This window comes from Entelurus aequoreus, linkage group LG03 (assembly GCF_033978785.1).
Source record: "Entelurus aequoreus isolate RoL-2023_Sb linkage group LG03, RoL_Eaeq_v1.1, whole genome shotgun sequence".
NCBI classification, from domain to species: Eukaryota; Metazoa; Chordata; class Actinopteri; order Syngnathiformes; family Syngnathidae; genus Entelurus; species Entelurus aequoreus.
In genome coordinates this window covers 85,459,382-85,480,616 of record NC_084733.1, presented here as the reverse complement: position 1 = coordinate 85,480,616, position 21,235 = coordinate 85,459,382, and the positions used below count along the sequence as shown (strand labels likewise).

The window sequence follows — 21,235 nt, the reverse complement described above, 5'->3', positions numbered from 1 at the left end:
TCATGAGGTTTCCTGCAGCATCATACACTTACGTGTAAATGTGTTTTCATGAGGTTTCCTGCAGCATCATACACTTATGTGTAAATGTGTTTTCATGAGGTTTCCTGCAGCACCATACACTTATGTGTAAATGTGTTTTCATGAGGTTTCCTGCAGCATCATACACTTATGTGTAAATGTGTTTTCATGAGGTTTCCTGCAGCATCATACACTTACGTGTAAATGTGTTTTCATGAGGTTTCCTGCAGCATCATACACTTATGTGTAAATGTGTTTTCATGAGGTTTCCTGCAGCACCATACACTTATGTGTAAATGTGTTTTCATGAGGTTTCCTGCAGCATCATACACTTGTGTGTAAATGTGTTTTCATGAGGTTTCCTGCAGCATCATACACTTACGTGTAAATGTGTTTTCATGAGGTTTCCTGCAGCATCATACACTTGCGTGTAAATGTGTTTTCATGAGGTTTCCTGCAGCATCATACACTTATGTGTAAATGTGTTTTCATGAGGTTTCCTGCAGCATCATACACGTATGTGTAAATGTGTTTTCATGAGGTTTCCTGCAGCATCATACACTTATGTGTAAATGTGTTTTCATGAGGTTTTCAAAAATAAAGCTCTCTTGAGGAAAGTGTACCCCTGGGAAAATGTATTCATAATTTATAATATTTATATTCAAGTTCATAGATTTGATATTTATATTCTAGTTGAAAACAGCCCTGTGAGGAATTTATAGTAAAGTTCATAAAAAGTTAATAGAATTAGAATTGATGGAGAATGTCAGACTATTTCATTCAGAAAGACTGTAGGTTAGCTAGCTCATTTAAAATAGCCTAAACTTTTTTCTTGACCCTGCCTCTTAAAAGAATCGGAATCGTCAGGAATCGGAATCGAAACAAAGAATCGGAATCGTTCAAATTCAAACGATACCCAACCCTATCCCTAATGATGGTTCACTGGTATTATTATGGTATTATTCACTGGTTTTGTACAATAATTACTAAAGTGGATTTGGGATTCTGTCACCGATTCTGTTCATAACTTTTATGGACAGAATTTCTAGGCGCAGTCAAGGCGTTGAGGGGATCCGGTTTGGTGGCTGCAGGATTAGGTCTCTGCTTTTTGCAGATGATGTGGTCCTGATGGCTTCATCTGGCCAGGATCTTCAGCTCTCGCTGGATCGGTTCGCAGCTGAGTGTGAAGCCACTGGGATGAGAATCAGCACCTCCAAGTCCGAGTCCATGGTTCTCGCCCGGAAAAGGGTGGAGTGCCATCTCCGGGTTGCGTAGGAGACACTGCCCCAAGTGGAGGAGTTCAAGTACCTTGGAGTCTTGTTCACGAGTGAGGGAAGAGTGGATCGCGAGATCGACAGGCGGATCGGTGCGGCGTCTTCAGTAATGCAGACGCTGTATCGATCCGTTTTGGTGAAGAAGGAGCTGAGCCGGAAGGCAAAGCTCTCAATTTACCGGTCGATCTACGTTCCCATCCTCACCTATGGTCATGAGCTTTGGGTTATGACCGAAAGGACAAGATCACGGGTACAAGCGGCCGAAATGAGTTTCCTCCGCCGGGTGGCGGGGCTCTCCCTTAGAGATAGGGTGAGAAGCTCTGCCATCCGGGGGGAGCTCAAAGTAAAGCCGCTGCTCCTCCACATCGAGAGGAGCCAGTTGAGGTGGTTCGGGCATCTGGTCAGGATGCCACCCGAACGCGTTTAGGGCACGTCCGACCGGTAGGAGGCCACGGGGAAGACCCAGGACACGTTGGGAAGACTATGTCTCCCGGCTGGCCTGGGAACGCCTCGGGATCCCCCGGGAAGAGCTGGACGAAGTGGCTGGGGAGAGGTAAGTCTGGGTTTCCCTGCTTAGGCTGCTGCCCCCGCGACCCGACCTTGGATAAGCGGAAGAAGATGGATGGATGGATGGATTTGGGATTCATTATATGAAACCAGTAAAACAAAACAATGCACCAATATGACTGATTACATATGTATTCAGCATGCAACATGACAAATTTCGCCCCATTTCATTCCCTACATAATATTCCCTAAATTATAGGTCACAATTAGAATAAAAAGCTTGAATCCACTTGGGTAGAATCAATATTTATGCTGCAAATCATTGTAAACAACGATGTCAGCCACTTAGACGCGGGATAGTGAAACAACCGATCATCAAACCACCGATTTTTTTTATGTCGACAAAGTGACACCGATCAAGGCGATACGTATCGTGGCGACGCTCACAAACGATTCGGCGTCTGCTTTTTTTCCCACAAAAAAAAAAATCGATACGGAAGATAAAAGGTATTTCTATTCCTGTGGGTGAAAGGTCAACATTGAAGGGTTACAGCATGCTAGCACCGCATAGGCCCGTAGAAGCGCCCAACAGATAGCGGTAGTCGTCTAGACATGTTTTTAAAATTTAACGGTTATATTCTACCACAAGTCATCAAAATATGACGATAATTATCGATATTTTGTAGGTATTTCGATGTCACGGCGCCCATTCTGACTTGTTCCTGTTTGGGATGTTAGCATGTAGCTAACATGGCGGCTAAGGCTTGTCTCGCTATTTTAAAAAAATGCAGGGAAATTACTAAATGTAACCTCGCCATTACCGGTGGTGGTGCCGTAACTCTAGCCGACCTGCTTGCTGTTTTTGTGGCTGTATACTCACTTAGTCCCGTTACGACGCGTAGGAGGTGGGTAAAGAAGGGTGCTAACGGGGCTAGCGTCCGCGTTACCTCGCCTGTGATGTGCGCGGACAAACGGTGTCGCCGGCCAGGCTCCGCGGCACACACGTTAACCAAAAAAAAAAAATTCTTACCTGTCCAGGAGTTTGAGAAGTGTCAGATAATCGTTAATTTCCCCTAAAAAAAAAATAATTATCCGCTTTGTTGGGCTTGGTGGGAGGGTCAGAGTTCGTGACCTTTTTTTTTTTCTTCTTCAGGGAAACAACTCCCGCGCATGCCCAGTTCGGCTATACACTGTGTACACTATGTGTACAGTATGATGTTCAACAAGGGCTTATTATTGTACTTTTAATTTGATTATTAATAATATGTACAATGATGAAAATATTTTAGATTCTAACCTACAGTTTCTTGGAATATTTTTAAAATTAAAGTTAGAAGTTAAAGTACCACTGATAGTCACACGCACACACACTGTGGTGAAATTACCCTCTGAATTTGACCCATCCCCTTGTTCCACCCCCTGGGAGGGGAGCAGTGAGCAGCAGCGGAGGCCGCGCTCGGGAAATCATTTTTGGTGATTTAAACCCCAATTCCAACCCTTGACGCTGAGTCACCAACCTTTTTGAAAGCAAGAGCTACTTCTTGGGTAGTGATTAATGCGCAGGGCTACCAGTTTGATACACACTTAAATAAATTGCCAGAAATAGCCAATTTGCTCAATTTACCTTCAATTCTTGTTATTATTAATAATTAATGATATTTACACTTAATTGAACGGTTTAAAAGAGGAGAAAACACGGAAAAAAATGACAATTAAATTTTGAAACATAGTTTATCTTCAATTTCGACTCTTTAAAAATCAAAATTCAACCGAAAAAAAGAAGAGAAAAACTAGCTAATTCGAATCTTTTTGAAAAAATTAAAAAAAGATTTTATGGAACATCATTAGTAATTTTTCCTGATTAAGATTAATTTTAGAATTTTGATGACATGTTTTAAATAGGTTAAAATATAATCTGCACTTTGTTAGAATATATAACAAATTGGACCAAGCTATATTTCTAACAAAGACAAATAATTATTTCTTCTAGATTTTCCAGAACAAAAATTTTAAAATAAATTCAAAAGACTTTGAAATAAGATTTCAATTTGATTCTACAGATTTTCTAGATTTGCCAGAATAATTTTTTTGAATTTTAATCATAATAAGTTTGAAGAAATATTTCACAAATATTCTTCGTCGAAAAAACAGAAGCTAAAATGAAGAATTAAATTAAAATGTATTTATTATACTTTACAATAAAAAAAATAAATTTACTTGAACATTGATTTAAATTGTCAGGAAAGAAGAGGAAGGAATTTAAAAGGTAAAAAGGTATATGTGTTTAAAAATCCTAAAATCATTTTTAAGGTTGTATTTTTTCTCTAAAATTGCCTTTCTGAAAGTTATAAGAAGCAAAGTAAAAAAATTTATGAATTTATTTAAACAAGTGAAGACCAAGTCTTTAAAATATTTTCTTGGATTTTCAAATTCTATTTGAGTTTTGTCTCTCTTAGAATTAAAAATGTCGGGCAAAGCGAGACCAGCTTGCTAGTAAATAAATAAAATTAAAAAAAATAGAGGCAGTGCTGCTATTTGAGCTATTTTTAGACTCATCTGGTCCTTACGGGCTACCTGGTGCCCGCGGGCACCGCGTTGGTGACCCCTGGTCTTTGGTATGACTCACGACCTGCCGATCTCAGGGCAGACACTCTAACCCAGTGGTTCTTAACCTGGGTTCGATTGAACCGTAGGGGTTCGGTGAGTCGGGCTCAGGGGTTCGGCGGAGGTCAAAACACACCTGACTCATCTATTAAATACAAACTCCTCCCTATCGGCGTATTACGGATACGGCAACGGCTGACTGATTTGCAGGTGTGTCATTTGTTGTGAGTTTATGCACTGTGTTTGAACAAGGTGGTTCATGCACGGTTCATTTTGTGCACCAGTAATAAAACATGGTAACACTTTAGTATGGGGAACATATTCACCATTAATTAGTTGCTTATTAACATGCAAATTAGTAACATATTGGCTCTTAACTAGTCATTATTAAGTACTTATTAATGCCTTTTTCGGCATGGCCTTATAATAACCGTAACCAAATAACTCTAAATTAAGTCTTTGTTACTTAGAATATGTTCCCCATACTAAAGTGTTACCAAAAAATATATAACTTTGTCTTGAATTTGAAAAAAAACATTTTATTTTTCACTAAAGAAGGGTTCGGTGAATGCGCATATGAAACTGGTGGGGTTCGATACCCCCAACAAGGTTAAGAACCACTGCTCTAACCACAAGGCCGCTGAGCAGGCAAATAAATAAAGTGTTATTCTGATTAAATGTCATTCTATACAGCTTGATTTTTATACCCACAGGATATATATATACAGACCCCAAAACCAGTGAAGTTGTCACGTTGTGTAAATGGTAAATAAAAACAGAATACAATGATTTGCAAATCCTTTTCAACTTATATTCAATTGAATAGACTGCAAAGACAAGATATTTAACGTTCGAACTGGAAAACTTTGTTATTTTTTAGCAAATATTAGCTCATTTTGGAATTTGACGCCGGCGACGTGTTTCGAAAAAGCTGGCACGAGTGGCAAAAAAGACTGAGAAAGTTGAGGGAACGCTCGTCAAACACTTATTTGGAACATCCCACAGGTGAACAGGCTAATTGGGAACAGGTGGGTGCCATGATTGGGTATAAAAAAAAAGCAGCTTCCATGAAATGCTGAGTCGTTCACAAACAAGGACGAGGCGAGGGTCGCCACTTTGTCAACAAATGCGTGAGCAAATTGTTTAAGAACATTTCTCAACCAGCTATTGCAAGGAATTCAGGGATTTCGCCATCTACGGGTCTGTAATATCATCTGGAGAAATCACTGCACGTAAGCGATGGTATTACGGACCTCCCATCCCTCAGGCGGTACTGCATCAGAAAGCGACATCAGTGTGTAAAGGATATCACCACATGGGCTCAGGAACACTTCGTAAAACCACTGTCAGTAACTACAGTTGGCCGCTACATCTGTAAGTGCAAGTTAAAACTCTTACTATGCAAAGCGAAAGCCATTTATCAACAACACCCAGAAACGCCGCCGGCTTCGCTGGGCCCCGAGCTCGTCTAAGATGGACTGATGCAGAGTGGAAAAGTGTTCTGTGGTCTGACGAGTCCGGAACAAAGAGGGGTAGAACCATTCGGATTGTTCTAGGCGCAAAGTTGAAAAGCCAGCATATGTGATGGTATGGGGGTGTATTAGTGCCCAAGACATGGGTAACTTACACATCTGTGAAGGCGCCATTAATGCTGAAAGGTACATACAGGTTTTGGAGCAACACATGTTGCCATCCAAGCAACGTCATCATGGACGCCCCTGCTTATTTTAGCAAGATAATGCCAAGCCACATTACAACAGCGTGGCTTCAAAGTAAAAGAGTACTAGACTGGCTAAGTTAATGATTATTTGCACCAAAAAAAAAGAAGTTTCTCAGTGTGAACATGAAATATCTTGTCTTTGCAGTCTATTCAATTGAATATAAGTTGAAAAGGATTTGCAAGTCATTGTATTCTGTTTTTATTTACCATTTACACAACGTGACAACTTCACTGGTTTTGTACAAACAAGCACTCACATTCAAACTTTGAAGTCTTAATTAACCCTAACATGTTTTGGGGATGTTACAGAAAGCTGGAGAGAACCCACACAAGCTCGATAGAACAAACAATATATTACAGAGATGCTCGGAACGTGTCGTCTTCAGAATTAATTGTGGCCACTGTCACCGCCTATTGACTCCAGCAGGGTGTTAATACTATTTATTACAATAACAATATTCCAACAGTATACGGGAATGTTATGCACATTTGATTTAATGAGTGTTGATCATCAATAATATTTACACAACATTGCTGGTGGACTCTAAACTATTTACATTTTTAGTGAACCAAGTGCAGAGCGTGGTATGATCCATTGCAGATCTCCTCGTGAAAACATAAAACACACCATTTGTCATTGTAAAAAAAAAAAATAATAATTTAAGGTGGAAGTTTATTACATAGAAATAAAAAGTGAAGAAGGAGGTTTTTAGTGTGTGAAATCACAAATTGTGCGAGCAAAAATAACTAGAAAAAAAGGCTACAAATGATTAAAAAGATATACATGACGCAACATATACAGACAATATAAAAACATAACGTCCGTATATGGAGGGGTAGTCAAAATAATCTAACACATGGAAACATGGTGTCTCCAGATGGAAAACTCTGGAAGCACTGAGGTAAAACCTTTCTTGCCAACGTTGAAATGTCACACAAAGTCCAGACACTAAAGCACGGCGGAGTCTCTGAACGTGTCAATCCACCTGGTGGGAGCAAAGTTAAAGTTAATTGGTTTTTTTTTTGGACAATGCAAAAAAAAAAAGAAAAAAAAGTGCATGGTAATATGTGCAAATAATATGACACTCTCCCTTAGGTCAGCAACCCGCTGCTCTTTAGCGCCGCCCTAGTGGCTCCCTGGAGCATTTTTAAAAAGGGATTGAAAATGGGGGGAAAATAATGTTGTTTTAGTATGTTTTTTGTTTGAGTACAAACATGACACAAACCTGTTAGAACTACCACTATTTAATATGTTTGTGTGTCTGCTTCACTGATGACACTATTTGGTGAACATCGTTTTGTCCTACTCATTTCGGGGGTTCTTGAAATCACCATAGTGTGGACTGTGATGCAACAGTTTGTTCTTCCACTCCTTTGTCTCATTTTGTCCACCAAACTTTTTATACTGTGCGTGAATGCACAAAGGTGACCTTTGTTGATGTTTTTGCCTTGTTGGAGTGCTAACATGCTATTTAGGCTAGCTGTATGTACATATTGCATCATTATGCCTCATTTGTAGGTATATTTGAGCTCATTTAATATCCTTTACTTTTATACTCTTTGTATATAATTTATATAGTGCATGGTAATATGTGCAAATAATATGACACTCTCCCTAAGGCGGGGGTCAGCAACCCGTGGCTCTTTAGCGCCGCCCTAGTGGCTCCCTGGAGTTTTTAAAAAGGGATTGAAAATGGAAAAAAATGGGGGGGGGAAATAATGTTGTTGTTTTAGTATGTTTTTGGTTTGAGTACAAACATGACACAAACCTGTTAGAACTACCACTATTTAATATGTTTGTGTGTCTGCTTCACTGATGACACTATTTGGTGAACATCGTTTTGTCCTACTCATTTCGGGGGTTCTTGAAATCACCATAGTGTGGACTGTGATGCAACAGTTTGTTCCTCCACTCCTTTGTCTCATTTTGTCCACCAAACTTTTTATACCGTGCGTGAATGCACAAAGGTGACCTTTGTTGATGTTATTGCCTTGTTGGAGTGCTAACATGCTATTTAGGCTAGCTGTGTGTACATATTGCATCATTATGCCTCATTTGTAGGTATATTGGAGCTAATTTAATATCCTTTACTTTTATCGTCTTTGTATATAATTTATATAGTGCATGGTAATATGGGCAAATACTATGACACTCTCCCTAAGGCGGGGGTCAGCAACCCGCGGCTCTTTAGCGCCGCCCTAGTGGCTCCCTGGAGCATTTTTAAAAAGGGATTGAAAATGGAAAAAAATGGGGGGGAAAATAATGTTGTTGTTTTAGTATGTTTTTTGTTTGAGTACAAACATGACACAAACATGTTAGAACTACCACTATTTAATATGTTTGTGCGTCTGCTTCACTGATGACACTATTTGGTGAACATCGTTTTGTCCTACTCATTTCGGGGGTTCTTGAAATCACCATAGTGTGGACTGTGATGCAACAGTTTGTTCCTCCACTCCTTTGTCTCATTTTGTCCACCAAACTTTTTATACTGTGCGTGAATGCACAAAGGTGACCTTTGTTGATGTTATTGACTTGTTGGAGTGCTAACATGCTATTTAGGCTAGCTGTATGTACATATTGCATCATTATGCCTCATTTGTAGGTATATTTGAGCTCATTTAATATCCTTTACTTTTATCCTCTTTGTATATAATTTATATAGTGCATGGTAATATGTGCAAATACTATGACACTCTCCCTAAGGCGGGGGTCAGCAACCCGCGGCCGCCCTAGTGGCTCCATGGAGCATGTTTAAAAAAGGATTTGAAAATGAAAAAAGATGGGAGGAAAATTATTTTTTTGATTTAGTATGTTTTTTGTTCGAGTACCCAATGTTTAATGTTTGTGTGTATGCGTCACTGATTACACTATTTGGTGAACGTCGTTTTGTCCCACTCATTTCGGGGGTTCTTGAACCCACCATAGTGTGGACTGTGACGCAACAGTTTGTTCACATGGAAAATCTTCCACTCCCTTCTTTGTCCACCAAACGTTTTATACTGTGCGTGACTGCACAAAAGGTGCGCTTCGTTGATGTTATTGCCTTGTTGGAGTGCTAACATGCTATTTAGGCTAGCTGTATGTACATATTGCATCATTATGCCTCATTTGTAGGTATATTGGAGCTCATTTAATTTCCTTTACTTTTATCCTCTTTGTATATAATTTATATTTGCATGTCTCATGTTGTACCAGACCACAGCAAACGTTACATAACTTGCCAAAGATTGTAACTAATCTATTAAAAGAAGACAGCCTGCCGTTTCCTTTATCTTGGACACACACCATCTATACCGTCATTTCCAGGAGTTATCTCACCTTCTGAGTAGCCTCTGATTTACTAATGGTTTCTAATGTTGTAAAAATGTGTAGAATAAATATTACATTTCAACATTTCTGTCAACAAAGATTTGCTTCAGCCTGCGACACATAGTCATTTTGATAGTAGGCTATTATAGCTAATATAGACTCTTGTGTCATGTGTTGTCTTCATTATAACACTTATATAAGACTTTTAAAGTCATTTTGATAGTAGGCTAATATAGCTAATATAGACACTTACATCATGTGTTGTCTTCATTATAATACTTATATAAGACTTTTAAAGTCATTTTGATAGTAGGCTATTATAGCTAATATAGACACTTACGTCATGTGTTGTCTTCATTATAATACTTATATAAGACTTTTAAAGTCATTTTGATAGTAGGCTATTATAGCTAATATAGACACTTATGTCATGTGTTGCCTTCATTATAACACTTACATCAAACTTTTAAAGTAATTTTGATAGTAGGCTAATATAGCTAATATAGACACTTACGTCTTGTGTTGCCTTCATTATAACACTTACATCAAACTTTTAAAGTAATTTTGATAGTAGGCTAATATAGCTAATATAGACACTTATGTCATGTGTTGCCTTCATTATAACACATCAAACTTTTAAAGTAATTTTGATAGTAGGCTAATATAGCTAATATAGACACTTACGTCATGTGTTGCCTTCATTATAACACTTACATCAAACTTTTAAAGTAATTTTGATAGTAGGCTAATATAGCTAATATAGACACTTACATCATGTGTTGCCTTATTTATAACACTTACATAAGACTTTTAAAGTCATTTTGATAGTAGGCTAATATAGCTAAAAAAGACATCATGTGTTGTCTTCATTATAACACGTATATAAGACTTTTAAAGTCATTTTGATAGTAGGCTAATATAGCTAAAAAAGACACTTACATCATGTGTTGTCTTCATTATAACACTTATATAAGACTTTATAGTCATTTTGATAGTAGGCTATTATAGCTAATATAGACACTTATGTCATGTGTTGCCTTCATTATAACACTTACATCAAACTTTTAAAGTAATTTTGATAGTAGGCTAATATAGCTAATATAGACACTTACGTCATGTGTTGCCTTCATTATAACACATCAAACTTTTAAAGTAATTTTGATAGTAGGCTAATATAGCTAATATAGACACTTATGTCATGTGTTGCCTTCATTATAACACTTACATCAAACTTTTAAAGTAATTTTGATAGTAGGCTAATATAGCTAATATAGACACTTACGTCATGTGTTGCCTTCATTATAACACTTATATAAGACTTTTAAAGTAATATTGATAGTAGGCTATAATAGCCAATATAGACACTTACACCATGTGTTGTCTTCATTATAAGACTTATATAAGACTTTTAAAGTCATTTTGATAGTAGGCTAATATAGCTAAAAAAAGACACTTACATCATGTGTTGTCTTCATTATAACACTTACATAAGACTTTTAAAGTCATTTTGATAGTAGGCTATTATAGCTAATATAGACACTTATGTCATGTGTTGCCTTCATTATAACACTTACATCAAACTTTTAAAGTAATTTTGATAGTAGGCTAATATAGCTAATATAGACACTTACGTCATGTGTTGCCTTCATTATAACACTTATATAAGACTTTTAAAGTAATATTGATAGTAGGCTATAATAGCCAATATAGACACTTACACCATGTGTTGTCTTCATTATAAGACTTATATAAGACTTTTAAAGTCATTTTGATAGTAGGCTAATATAGCTAAAGAAGACACTTACATCATGTGTTGTCTTCATTATAACACTTACATAAGACTTTTAAAGTCATTTTGATAGTAGGCTATTATAGCTAATATAGACACTTATGTCATGTGTTGCCTTCATTATAACACTTACATCAAACTTTTAAAGTAATTTTGATAGTAGGCTAATATAGCTAAAAAAGACACTTACATCATGTGTTGTCTTCAGTATCACACTTATATAAGACTTTTAAAGTAATTTTGATAGTAGGCTAATATAGCTAATATAGACACTTACGTCATGTGTTGCCTTCATTGTAACACTTATATAAGACTTTTAAAGTAATATTGATAGTAGGCTATTATAGCCAATATAGACACTTACACCATGTGTTGTCTTCATTATAAGACTTATATAAGACTTTTAAAGTCATTTTGATAGTAGGCTAATATAGCTAATATAGACACTTAGGTCATGTGTATCCGTTGATATCGGAATTGGTAATTAAGAGTTGGACAATATCGGAATATCTGATATAGGCAAAAAAGCCATTATCGGACATCTCTAGTATTTATTAGACATTACTTAAAGTTAATTATATTTCGATGGGAAAAAAGTGCAGTTTTAAATGAAAGGGTGTGTGTTTACTTGTCATGTCGGGGGTAGGTAAGTTGTGTACTGTACCTCTGTGCTGTTTGGGCGTCATCGGCTTTAAAGTTGTAGTACAGGGTGTTTTTGTGGTAAAGCTTGAACTGCAACTGTTGGGATGGGTCCAGTTTCAGGACAAACCCTAAAAGAGGCTGACTCTCCGAGGCGGCCACATCCTGCACGGAAACACACAGAAAGGAGAAGAGACATGAATCGACTGACTGTCGACGGGATTTGAAGCCTAAGGCGCCGTTGCCTACCTCACTGGCAGCGTAGGTGTATAGAACCTTATCTTTGATCACAAACCACAGCCTTTTCCCTTGCTTCTTTTTGCCCTTCGACCTCTGCAAGTATCCACTCATGGAGGAGTTGCCCGTGCTGGCCGTCACCTGAGGGAGTCAAAGACTTTGAGTTTGAGTTTATTTGGGACATGCACGCATACAACGTGACACGTCACAATTTCCAGTTCCTCTATTCAACATGTTCCAAAAGGAGTAGGAAGAAGCAGAGTTTATTTAATCCTACCCCCTTTTCCTTTACTTGTCGTGTTCGGATGTACTTTGTGGACGCCGTCTTTGCTCCACAGTAAGTCTTTGCTGTCGTCCAGCATTCTGTTTTTGTTTACTTTGTAGCCAGTTCAGTTTTAGTTTCATTCTGCATAGCCTTCCCTAAGCTTCAATGCCTTTTCTTAGGAGTACTCACTGTTAGAATAATTGTTTCTAAATTATCACAAAAACTTTGTATAACATTGAGGGTCTGGTGAGAAGACAAAAGCTGTCTTTGAAACCTACCAAGAGTAAGGCTCGTAAAACTCCACTGTGTAGGGGGGGGAAGCAAGATGAAGGTGTTCCTGTGTTCTTTCAGGTATGGTAATCAACAGAAAGATATTGTTCTAACCCAGTGGTTCTTAACCTGGGTTCGATCGAACCCTATGGGTTCGGTGAGTCGGCCTCAGGGGTTCGGCGGAGGTAAAGACCCATCCGACTTATCGTGTAAATAAAAATTCTCCCTATCGGCGTTTTATGGATACCCCCAAAAATTGTTCCCTTTAATTTTCCATCTGATTTGCAGGTTGTTTGATTGATCGATAGAAACTTTTACTAGCAGATTGCAAAGGAAGAGAATACATTACATGAAACAGTACAGTTTACACAGTACAGTACATATTCCGTACAATTGACCACTAAATGGTAACACCCCAATAAGTTTTTCAAATTGTTTAAGTCGGGGTCCACGTTAATCAATTCATGGTAATGTGTGTAAGGTGTGTAATTTGTTGTGAGTTCATGCACTGTGTTGGTTTTGTTCTTTGAACAAGGTGATGTTCACCAGTAAAAAAACATAACTTTTTCTTGAATTTGAAAAAAAATATATATATATTTTTCACTAAAGAAGGGTTCGGTGAATGCGCATAAGAAACTGGTGGGGTTCGGTACCTCCAACAAGGTTAAGAACCACTGTTCTAACCCAAGGACTTCAAAGCGGAGCGAAGACAGGATCTGCCCAATTTCCAGACGATCTCTTTTTGAACTGGTTTACGAACGTCTTTTTGAACTATTTTACGAACTCTTTTTGAACTGACCTTTTCTGTGAATTGTTTACGACCTTTTCTGTGAACTTTTTGCGACCTTTGTCCTTTGGAAACAGCGGTGGCCATGTGGTCGGGGAGGGTCCAAAATAAAAGAAGGAGGCGTGCAATCTTTTTGGCAGAGCGTGCTGGGATACTGTCATACTTGCCAACCTTGAGACCTCCGATATCGGGAGGTGGGGGTGGGGGGGCGTGGTTGGGGGGGGGGTGTTTGGGGCGGGGGCGTGGCTAAGGGCGTGGTTAAGAGGAGAGTATAGTTACAGCTAGAATTCACCAAATCAAGTATTTCATATATATATATATATATATATATATATATATATATATATATATATATATATATATATATATATATATATACATATATAAGTATGAAATACTTGACTTTCAGTGAATTCTAGCTATATATATATATATATATATATTAGGGATGTCCGATAATGGCTTTTTGCCGATATCCGATATTCCGATATTGTCCAACTCTTTAATTACCGATACCGATATCAACCGATACCGATATCAACCGATATATGCAGTCGTGGAATTAACACATTATTATGCCTAATTTGGACAACCATGTATGGTGAAGATAAGGTACTTTTTAAAAATAAAAAAAAAAATAAGATAACTAAATTAAAAACATTTTCTTGAATAAAAAAGAAAGTAAAACAATATAAAAACAGTTACATAGAAACTAGTAATGAATGAAAATGAGTAAAATTAACTGTTAAAGGTTAGTACTATTAGTGGACCAGCAGCACGCACAATCATGTGTGCTTACGGACTGTATCCCTTGCAGACTGTATTGATATATATTGATACATAATGTAGGAACCAGAATATTGATAACAGAAAGAAATGGGGGGAGGGAGGTTTTTTGGGTTGGTGCACTAATTGTAAGTGTATCTTGTGTTTTTATGTTGATTTAATAAAAAAACAAAAAAAAACAAAAAACAAAAAAAACGATACAGATAATAAAAAAACCGATACCGATAATTTCCGATATTACATTTTAACGCATTTATCGGCATCCCTAATATATATATATATATATATATATTTTTTTTAAATTTATTTTTATTTTATTTTATTATACATATAAATAAAATACTTGAATTTCAGTGTTCTGCAGGCTATCCAGCAGATGGCAGTATTGTCCTGTTTAAGAGCGTCACAACATTGCTGTTTACTGCAGACGAACTGCTTTACGGTAGACTAAACGTGACTGCTGTTGTTGTGTGTTGTTACCGGCGCTGGGAGGACGTTAATGAAACTGCCTAACAACAAACCCACATAAGAAACCAAGAACTCTCTCTCCTTGTTGTGCACTCTACTCTCTAAAAGCCGTAGATGTTATGACGTCATTGGGCAGGCGAGCTGTTTATATTGTGGGAAAGCGGACGTGAGAACGGCTGTCCCCACTCAGGTCCGCATTGAGCTGGAGGGGGCGTGGCCTCCAGCTCCGGCTGAATACCGGGAGTTTGTCGGGAGAAAATCTCTGCCGGGAGGTTGTCGGGAGAGGCGCTGAATAGCGGGATTCTCCCGCTAAAAACGGGAGGGTTGGCAAGTATGGATACTGTGCGAGGGTACCGTGTACAGACGACTCTCCTCAATATTGAGTCCAAATTGAATTCTGTCTCTGTTGAATTCTTTGCCTCTTGTCTTGTTTAATAGATGTCATCCGTGTTTGAACCTGACACTCACTTTTTGTTTATTTTTGGTTTAAGCATTAGACAGCTTTTTACCTGCACGCTGCCTCCCGCTGTTCCCGACATCTACAAAGCAATTAGCTAGCGGCTGCCACCTACTGATATGGAAGAGTATTACACGGTTACTCTGCCGAGCTCTAGACAGCACAGACAGTCAACAACAACACACAGTTTGCAGACTATAATTACTGGTTTCAAAAAATTTTTTTAACCCAATTAGGTGAAATTAGATAATCTCACGGCACACTAGTGGTTGAAAAACACTGGTCTAGAACATGTTTTGCTTTATTCATTATTGACGTGTTTCTTGCTACTTTATGTTGTGTCTTTTTTACATGAGATTTCCATTGGGGTTCAGAAAGCTTCCCACGTCCCGTTATCAGTTGTGAACATGCTCCGCTCACCTCTTTGAGGGTCGCCGGGATCCTCTTATATCGACGAGAGAAGGCAAAGCCTTTGTTGCCGGGTGTTGCCGCCCCTGAGAGGGCTTGTTCACCTGGGGAAGACACACGAGTGGATGAGTGTGAAGAAGCCAGAGAAGAGATGCTGTCGGCGGAGGATGTTTCCTACTTTTCTGCTCCTGCAGTACAAGGTAACACTGGTCGCACACTCTGGCCAGCTGGTTCTTGAGGTACACAAGGCAGTGCTTGTTGGAGGAACACGGCTGGCACACCACCTAGTGGGCCGCCGTCATGGAGGAAAACGGTTGATATTGTCAGCTCTCGCCGTCGTTCAAAAATAGTCTCGCTCTAATCCGGAGGTGGGCGGAGTACCCCAAAAAATGGTTAAGAATAATATGACTCGAGTAAATGTAAAAAGTGGTCATCAAAATAATTACTTGAGTAAGAGTAAGTGTTCTGTGAAAAAACTACTCAAATATTGAGTAATTTGAGGGTAACATCTGAGTTATTTAGTATTTATTTTTTGATGGTTCTTGGACTACAATTGTAGTTTGTGTGTGTGTGTGTGTGTGTGTGTGTGTGTGTGTGTGTGTGTGTGTGTGTGTGTGTGTGTGTGTGTGTGTGTGCGTAAAACATAAAATTAATTTCATGTGTTGCCTTCATTATAACACTTATAAAATACTTTTAAAGTCATTTTGATAGTAGGTTAATGTAACTAACATAGACATTTACATTACGTGTTGCCTTCATTATAACACTTATATAAGACTTAATGTAATTTTGATAGTAGGCTAATATAGACACTTACATCATGTGTGGTCTTTATTATAACAATTATATAAGACTTTTAAAGTCATTTTGATAGTAGGCTAATGCAACTAATATAGACAGTTACATCATGTGTTGTCTTCATTATAACACTTATATAAGACTTTTAAAGTCATATTGATAGTAGGCTAATCTAACTAATATAGACACTTACATCATGTGTTGTCTTCATTATAACACTTATATAAGACTTTTATAGTCATTTTGATAGTAGGCTATTATAGCTAATATAGACACTTACATCATGTGTTGTCTTCATTATAACACTTATATAAGACTTTTAAAGTCATTTTGATAGTAGGCTAATATAGCTAATATAGACACTTACATCATGTGTTGCCTTCATTATAACACATACAAAATACTTTAAGTCATTTTGATAGTTGGCTAACATAGCTAATATAGACACTTACATCATGTGTTGTTTTCATTATAACACTAATATAAGACTTTTAAAGTAATTTTGATAGTAGGCTAATATAGCTAATAGACACATTGTGTTGTCTCCATTATAAAACGTTTAATGTCATTTTGATAGTAGGCTAATATAGCTAATATAGACACTTACATCATGTATTGTCGTCATTATAACACTTATGTAAGACTTTTAAAGTCATTTTGATAGAAGGCTAATATAGACACTTACATCACGTGTTGCCTTCATTATAACACTTATATACAACTAAGTATTTTTGATAGTAGACTAATACAGACACATCATGTGTTGTCTTCATTATAACACTTATATAAGACTTTTAAAGTCATTTTGATAGTAGGCTAATATAGCTAATAGACACATTATGTGTGGTCTCCATTATAACACTTTTAATGTCATTTGATAGTAGGCTAATGTAACTAATATAGACACTTACATCATGTGTTGTCTTCATTATAACACGTATATAAGACTTTTAAAGTCATTTTGATAGTAGGCTAATATAGACACTTACATCATGTGTTGCCTTCATTATAACACTTACATTTTTTGCGGCTCCAGACAGATTAGTTTTTTGTATTTTGGTCTGTCAACATTTTTGGGTTGCCGCCCCCGGTCTTAGGGGAACACTTGTGTTTATGCGAGTATTACGCAAGGCTCACCTTCCCGCAGGCCCGACAGTGGTGCCGCCTCCACGTCAGCGTGAACTCACAGGTGCAGATCATGCACATTGTGGCGCGCGGGTCCGGGATCCATATGGGAGCTTTGGAGCCCAAAGGAGCTCCGTCTCCAGCGTCGCTCAGCTGCGCCTGAAATGTCGGGGGATTGGTTACTTCACCGTAGCTTCTGCAAAAGATACCAGTTGCATTACCTCATCTGATGTCTTTCCAGATAAGAACGTGATCTTCTTCTTGGTGTAGTCGTTGATGGCTGTGGAGATGGCCTCCAGCCATTCGTCTCGCTCTGATGCAGAGCTGCAGTGAGAGAAGAAAATAAATACCATGGCACACTTCATGGGGAGATACAGGTGTTGAACGCAAGCAGGGCCGGCTCGTGGCATAGGCCGTATAGGCAAATGCTAAGGGCGCCGTCCATCAGGGGGCGCCACGCCAGTGCCACAAATGTTGGAGAAAAAAAAATAGAAAATAAAAAGTTGGTACTATAATTTCTAAATACAAAAAATAATCCCACGTTAATTAAAATGCAAATTAAAGCCTATTTAATAGAAATATTATTTGTTACAACATTACGCCCCCCCCCCCCCCCCGCACGGTGCGCCCCCTCCCTTCCCTCCCTTCAACACAAGATGTCAAAACGGCCAAAACTGTCAGGTGCCCAGGGAAGAAAAAAGAGAAAAGAAGAGGAGAAACGAGAAAAAGACAGAGGTAGCAGGTAGGTAATGTTAGCCTACATGAAATTATTTGTCTGTTACAGAATGTGATAGTAATCTGGCTTTTTTAGCATTAAGCTAATGTTACATGATTCGGCAATTGCTAATCAATAAATAGCTAGTTCTGTTTTAACGTCGGGTTAATATTGTGGAGGGGGCTAAATTGTTATGGAAAATAATAATGTAACGTTAGGTAATTACAGTACTCCCACCTTACATTCCTCAGGGACATTTGTATTAGATCTTTTAAGCAGGTGTTTTTTGTTTACATTGTTATTGCCTTCTGGTTAGCTAATGTTTGCCCTGCAGGTAATAGTCACTTTTCCACCCCTTTATATATTAGGTATAGTTGTAAGCCTAGTTGTTAAAGTGCACATCATTAATGTTAATTAAGCATGAGAGGGAATGCTGTTTTTTAATTTGAGCACTGCTGTGATTCAGTTAAAGATAATCATAACATAACATTCTCATATAATATGTTGATTTGCTTTCTTTAAGTAAAAAAAAAGGTGAAAGACAAAGCTATTTGGTTTCTTGTGAGTATATACACTTCACTGGGGGGGGGGGGGGTTGGGGGGGGGGGGGGCGCCACCTAAAATCTTGCCTAGGGCGCCAGGTTGGTTAGGGCCAGGCCTGAACGCAAGTAATGGCGTAATGGGTCACCTGGCGGAAAGAATAAAAGAGCGCTCCACGCTCTCAATGGTCAGCTCGTTCTGGTAGGCTTCTTGGCTCGGCTTGCTGACCTGTCGTTGATGACATCATTAGTATCCACGGTGGCAACCGTTAGAGGACTGTGAACTTGTGACCTTCATTCCAGCCAGGGACAGCATGTTGTTGACCTTGTACTGGCCGGACTGGACAGGGGTGGTGTACAGCAGGGTGTCGTTGAACTGAGGAGCAATTCATACAGTCAGGACCAGAGTTGTACGGTATTAGTATACAGGACTGTCTCAGAAAATTAGAATATTGTGATAAAGTTCTTTATTTTCTGTAATGCAATTAAAAAAACTAAAATGTCATACATTCTGGATTCATTACACGTCAACTGAAATATTGCAAGCCTTTTATTATTTTAATATTGCTGATTATGGCATACAGCTTAAGAAAACTCAAAAATCCTATCTCAAAAAATGAGAATATTTCCTCAGACCAAGTAAAAAAAAAAAGATTTATAACAGCAAAACAAAATCAAACATTTGAAAATGTCAGTTAAAGGCCTACTGAAATGAATTTTTTTATTTAAACGGGAATAGCAGATCCATTGTATGTGTCATACTTGATCATTTCGCGATATTGCCATATTTTTGCTGAAAGGATTTAGTAGAGAAAATGTTCGCAACTTTTGCTCGCTGATAAAAAAAGCCTTGCCTGTACCGGAAGTAGCGTGACGTCACAGGAGCTAGTATTCCTCACAATTCCCCGTTGTTTACAATGGAGTGAGAGATTCGGAGCGACAAAGCGACGATTACCCCATTAATTTGAGCCAGGATGAAAGATTCTTAGATGAGGAACGTTACAGTGAAGGACTGGAGAGGCAGTGATGGACGTATCTTTTTTCGCTCTGACCGTAACTTAGGTACAAGCTGGCTCATTGGATTCCACACTCTCTCCTTTTTCTATTGTGGATCACGGATTTGTATTTTAAACCACCTCGGATACTATATCCTCTTGAAAATGAGAGTCGAGCACGCGAAATGGACATTCAGTGCCTTTTATCTCCACGACAATACATCAGTGACACACTTAGCTACTGAGCTAACATGATAGCATCGTTCTCAAATGAAGATAGAAACAAAAGAAATAAACCCCTGACTGGAAGGATAGACAGAAGATCAACAATACTATTAAACCATGTACATGTAACTACACGGTTAAAAATTCTCAGCCTGGTAAGGCTTAACAATGCTGTTGCTAACGACGCTAAGGCTAATTTAGCAACTTAGCAACCGGACCTCACAGAACCATGATAAAAACATTAGCGCTCCACCTACGCCAGCCAGCCCTCATCTTCCCATCAACAGCCGTGCTCACCTGCATTCCAGCGATCGACGGCGCGACGAAGGACTTCATCCGTGGGTTTGGCGGCAAGCATCGGCTAGGCGTAGTAAGTAGTCCTTGTTGTGTTGCTGTAAGTATTGTACTTAGCCGCTAATACACCGATCGATCCCACCTGCAACGTTCTTCTTTGCAGCCTCCATTGTTCATTAAACAAATTGCAAAAGATTCACCAACACAGATGTCCAGAATACTGTGGAATTTTGTCGAAGAAAACAAGAGGTTTCTGTATCGGGTTCGACAGGGTCCAACCACTTCCGTGGATTCTGTGACTAACGCGCATAAATCATATCCAAAGGAGTTTTTCAACCGGAAGTGTGGCGGGAATTTTAAAATTGCACTTTATAAGTTAACCCGGCCGTATTGGCATGTGTTGCAATGTTAAGATTTCATCATTGATGTATAAACTATCAGACTGTGTGGTCGGTAGTAGTGGGTTTCAGTAGGCCTTTAACCGTGTAGTTACAGGTCCAGAGTTTGGTAGTATTGTTGATCTTCTGTCTATCCTTCCAGTCAGGGGCTTATTTCGTCTGTTTCTATATGCAGTTAAGCACAATGCTATCACGTTAGCTCCGTAGCTAAAGAGCTTCGTCGATGTATTGTCGTGGAGATAAAAGTCACTGTGAATGTCCATTTCGCTTTCTCGACTCTCATTTTCAAGAGGATATAGTATCCGAGGTGGTTTAAAATACAAATCCGTGATACACAATAGAAAAAGGAGAGAGTGTGGAATCCAATGAGCCAGCTTGTACCTAAGTTACGGTCAGAGCGAAAAAAGATACGTCCTGTACTGCACTCTAATCCTTCACTCTTACGTTCCTCATCCACAAATCTTTCATTCTGGCTCAAATTAATGGGGTAATCGTCGCTTTCTCGGTCCAAATCGCTCTCGCTGCTGGTGTAAACAATGTGCAAATTTGAGGAGCCTTTCAACCTGCGACGTCACGCTACTTCCGGTACAGGCAAGGCTTTTTT

General features: G+C 38.5%; 2 protein-coding genes across 3 annotated transcripts in view; both read right to left on the bottom strand.

The window, feature by feature from the left end:
* Positions 1 to 2,982, bottom strand: part of nr2c1 (nuclear receptor subfamily 2, group C, member 1) — a 32,313-nt gene extending 29,331 nt beyond the window's left edge. Inside the window, exon 1 of one of the 2 annotated variants that reach the window (XM_062043058.1) lies at positions 2,830 to 2,982. The gene's annotated coding sequence lies outside the window, so the exon portion shown is untranslated. Of the gene's footprint in view, positions 1 to 2,679; positions 2,810 to 2,829 lie in introns of those variants that run through there. The other variant, XM_062043059.1, reaches the window with a different exon arrangement.
* A 3,436-nt stretch (positions 2,983 to 6,418) lies between these two features.
* LOC133647015 (FYVE, RhoGEF and PH domain-containing protein 6-like) overlaps positions 6,419 to 21,235 on the bottom strand; it is a 72,170-nt gene continuing 57,353 nt past the window's right edge. The window contains exons 13-21 of the mRNA XM_062043053.1: positions 19,012 to 19,095; positions 18,869 to 18,948; positions 17,687 to 17,789; positions 17,478 to 17,624; positions 15,721 to 15,826; positions 15,555 to 15,646; positions 12,114 to 12,242; positions 11,890 to 12,029; positions 6,419 to 7,109 (exon numbers count right to left, since the gene is read on the bottom strand). Of these exons, the coding sequence (XP_061899037.1) occupies positions 7,073 to 7,109; positions 11,890 to 12,029; positions 12,114 to 12,242; positions 15,555 to 15,646; positions 15,721 to 15,826; positions 17,478 to 17,624; positions 17,687 to 17,789; positions 18,869 to 18,948; positions 19,012 to 19,095 (918 nt within the window). The 3' untranslated portion in view covers positions 6,419 to 7,072. The remainder of the gene's footprint in view (positions 7,110 to 11,889; positions 12,030 to 12,113; positions 12,243 to 15,554; positions 15,647 to 15,720; positions 15,827 to 17,477; positions 17,625 to 17,686; positions 17,790 to 18,868; positions 18,949 to 19,011; positions 19,096 to 21,235) is intronic.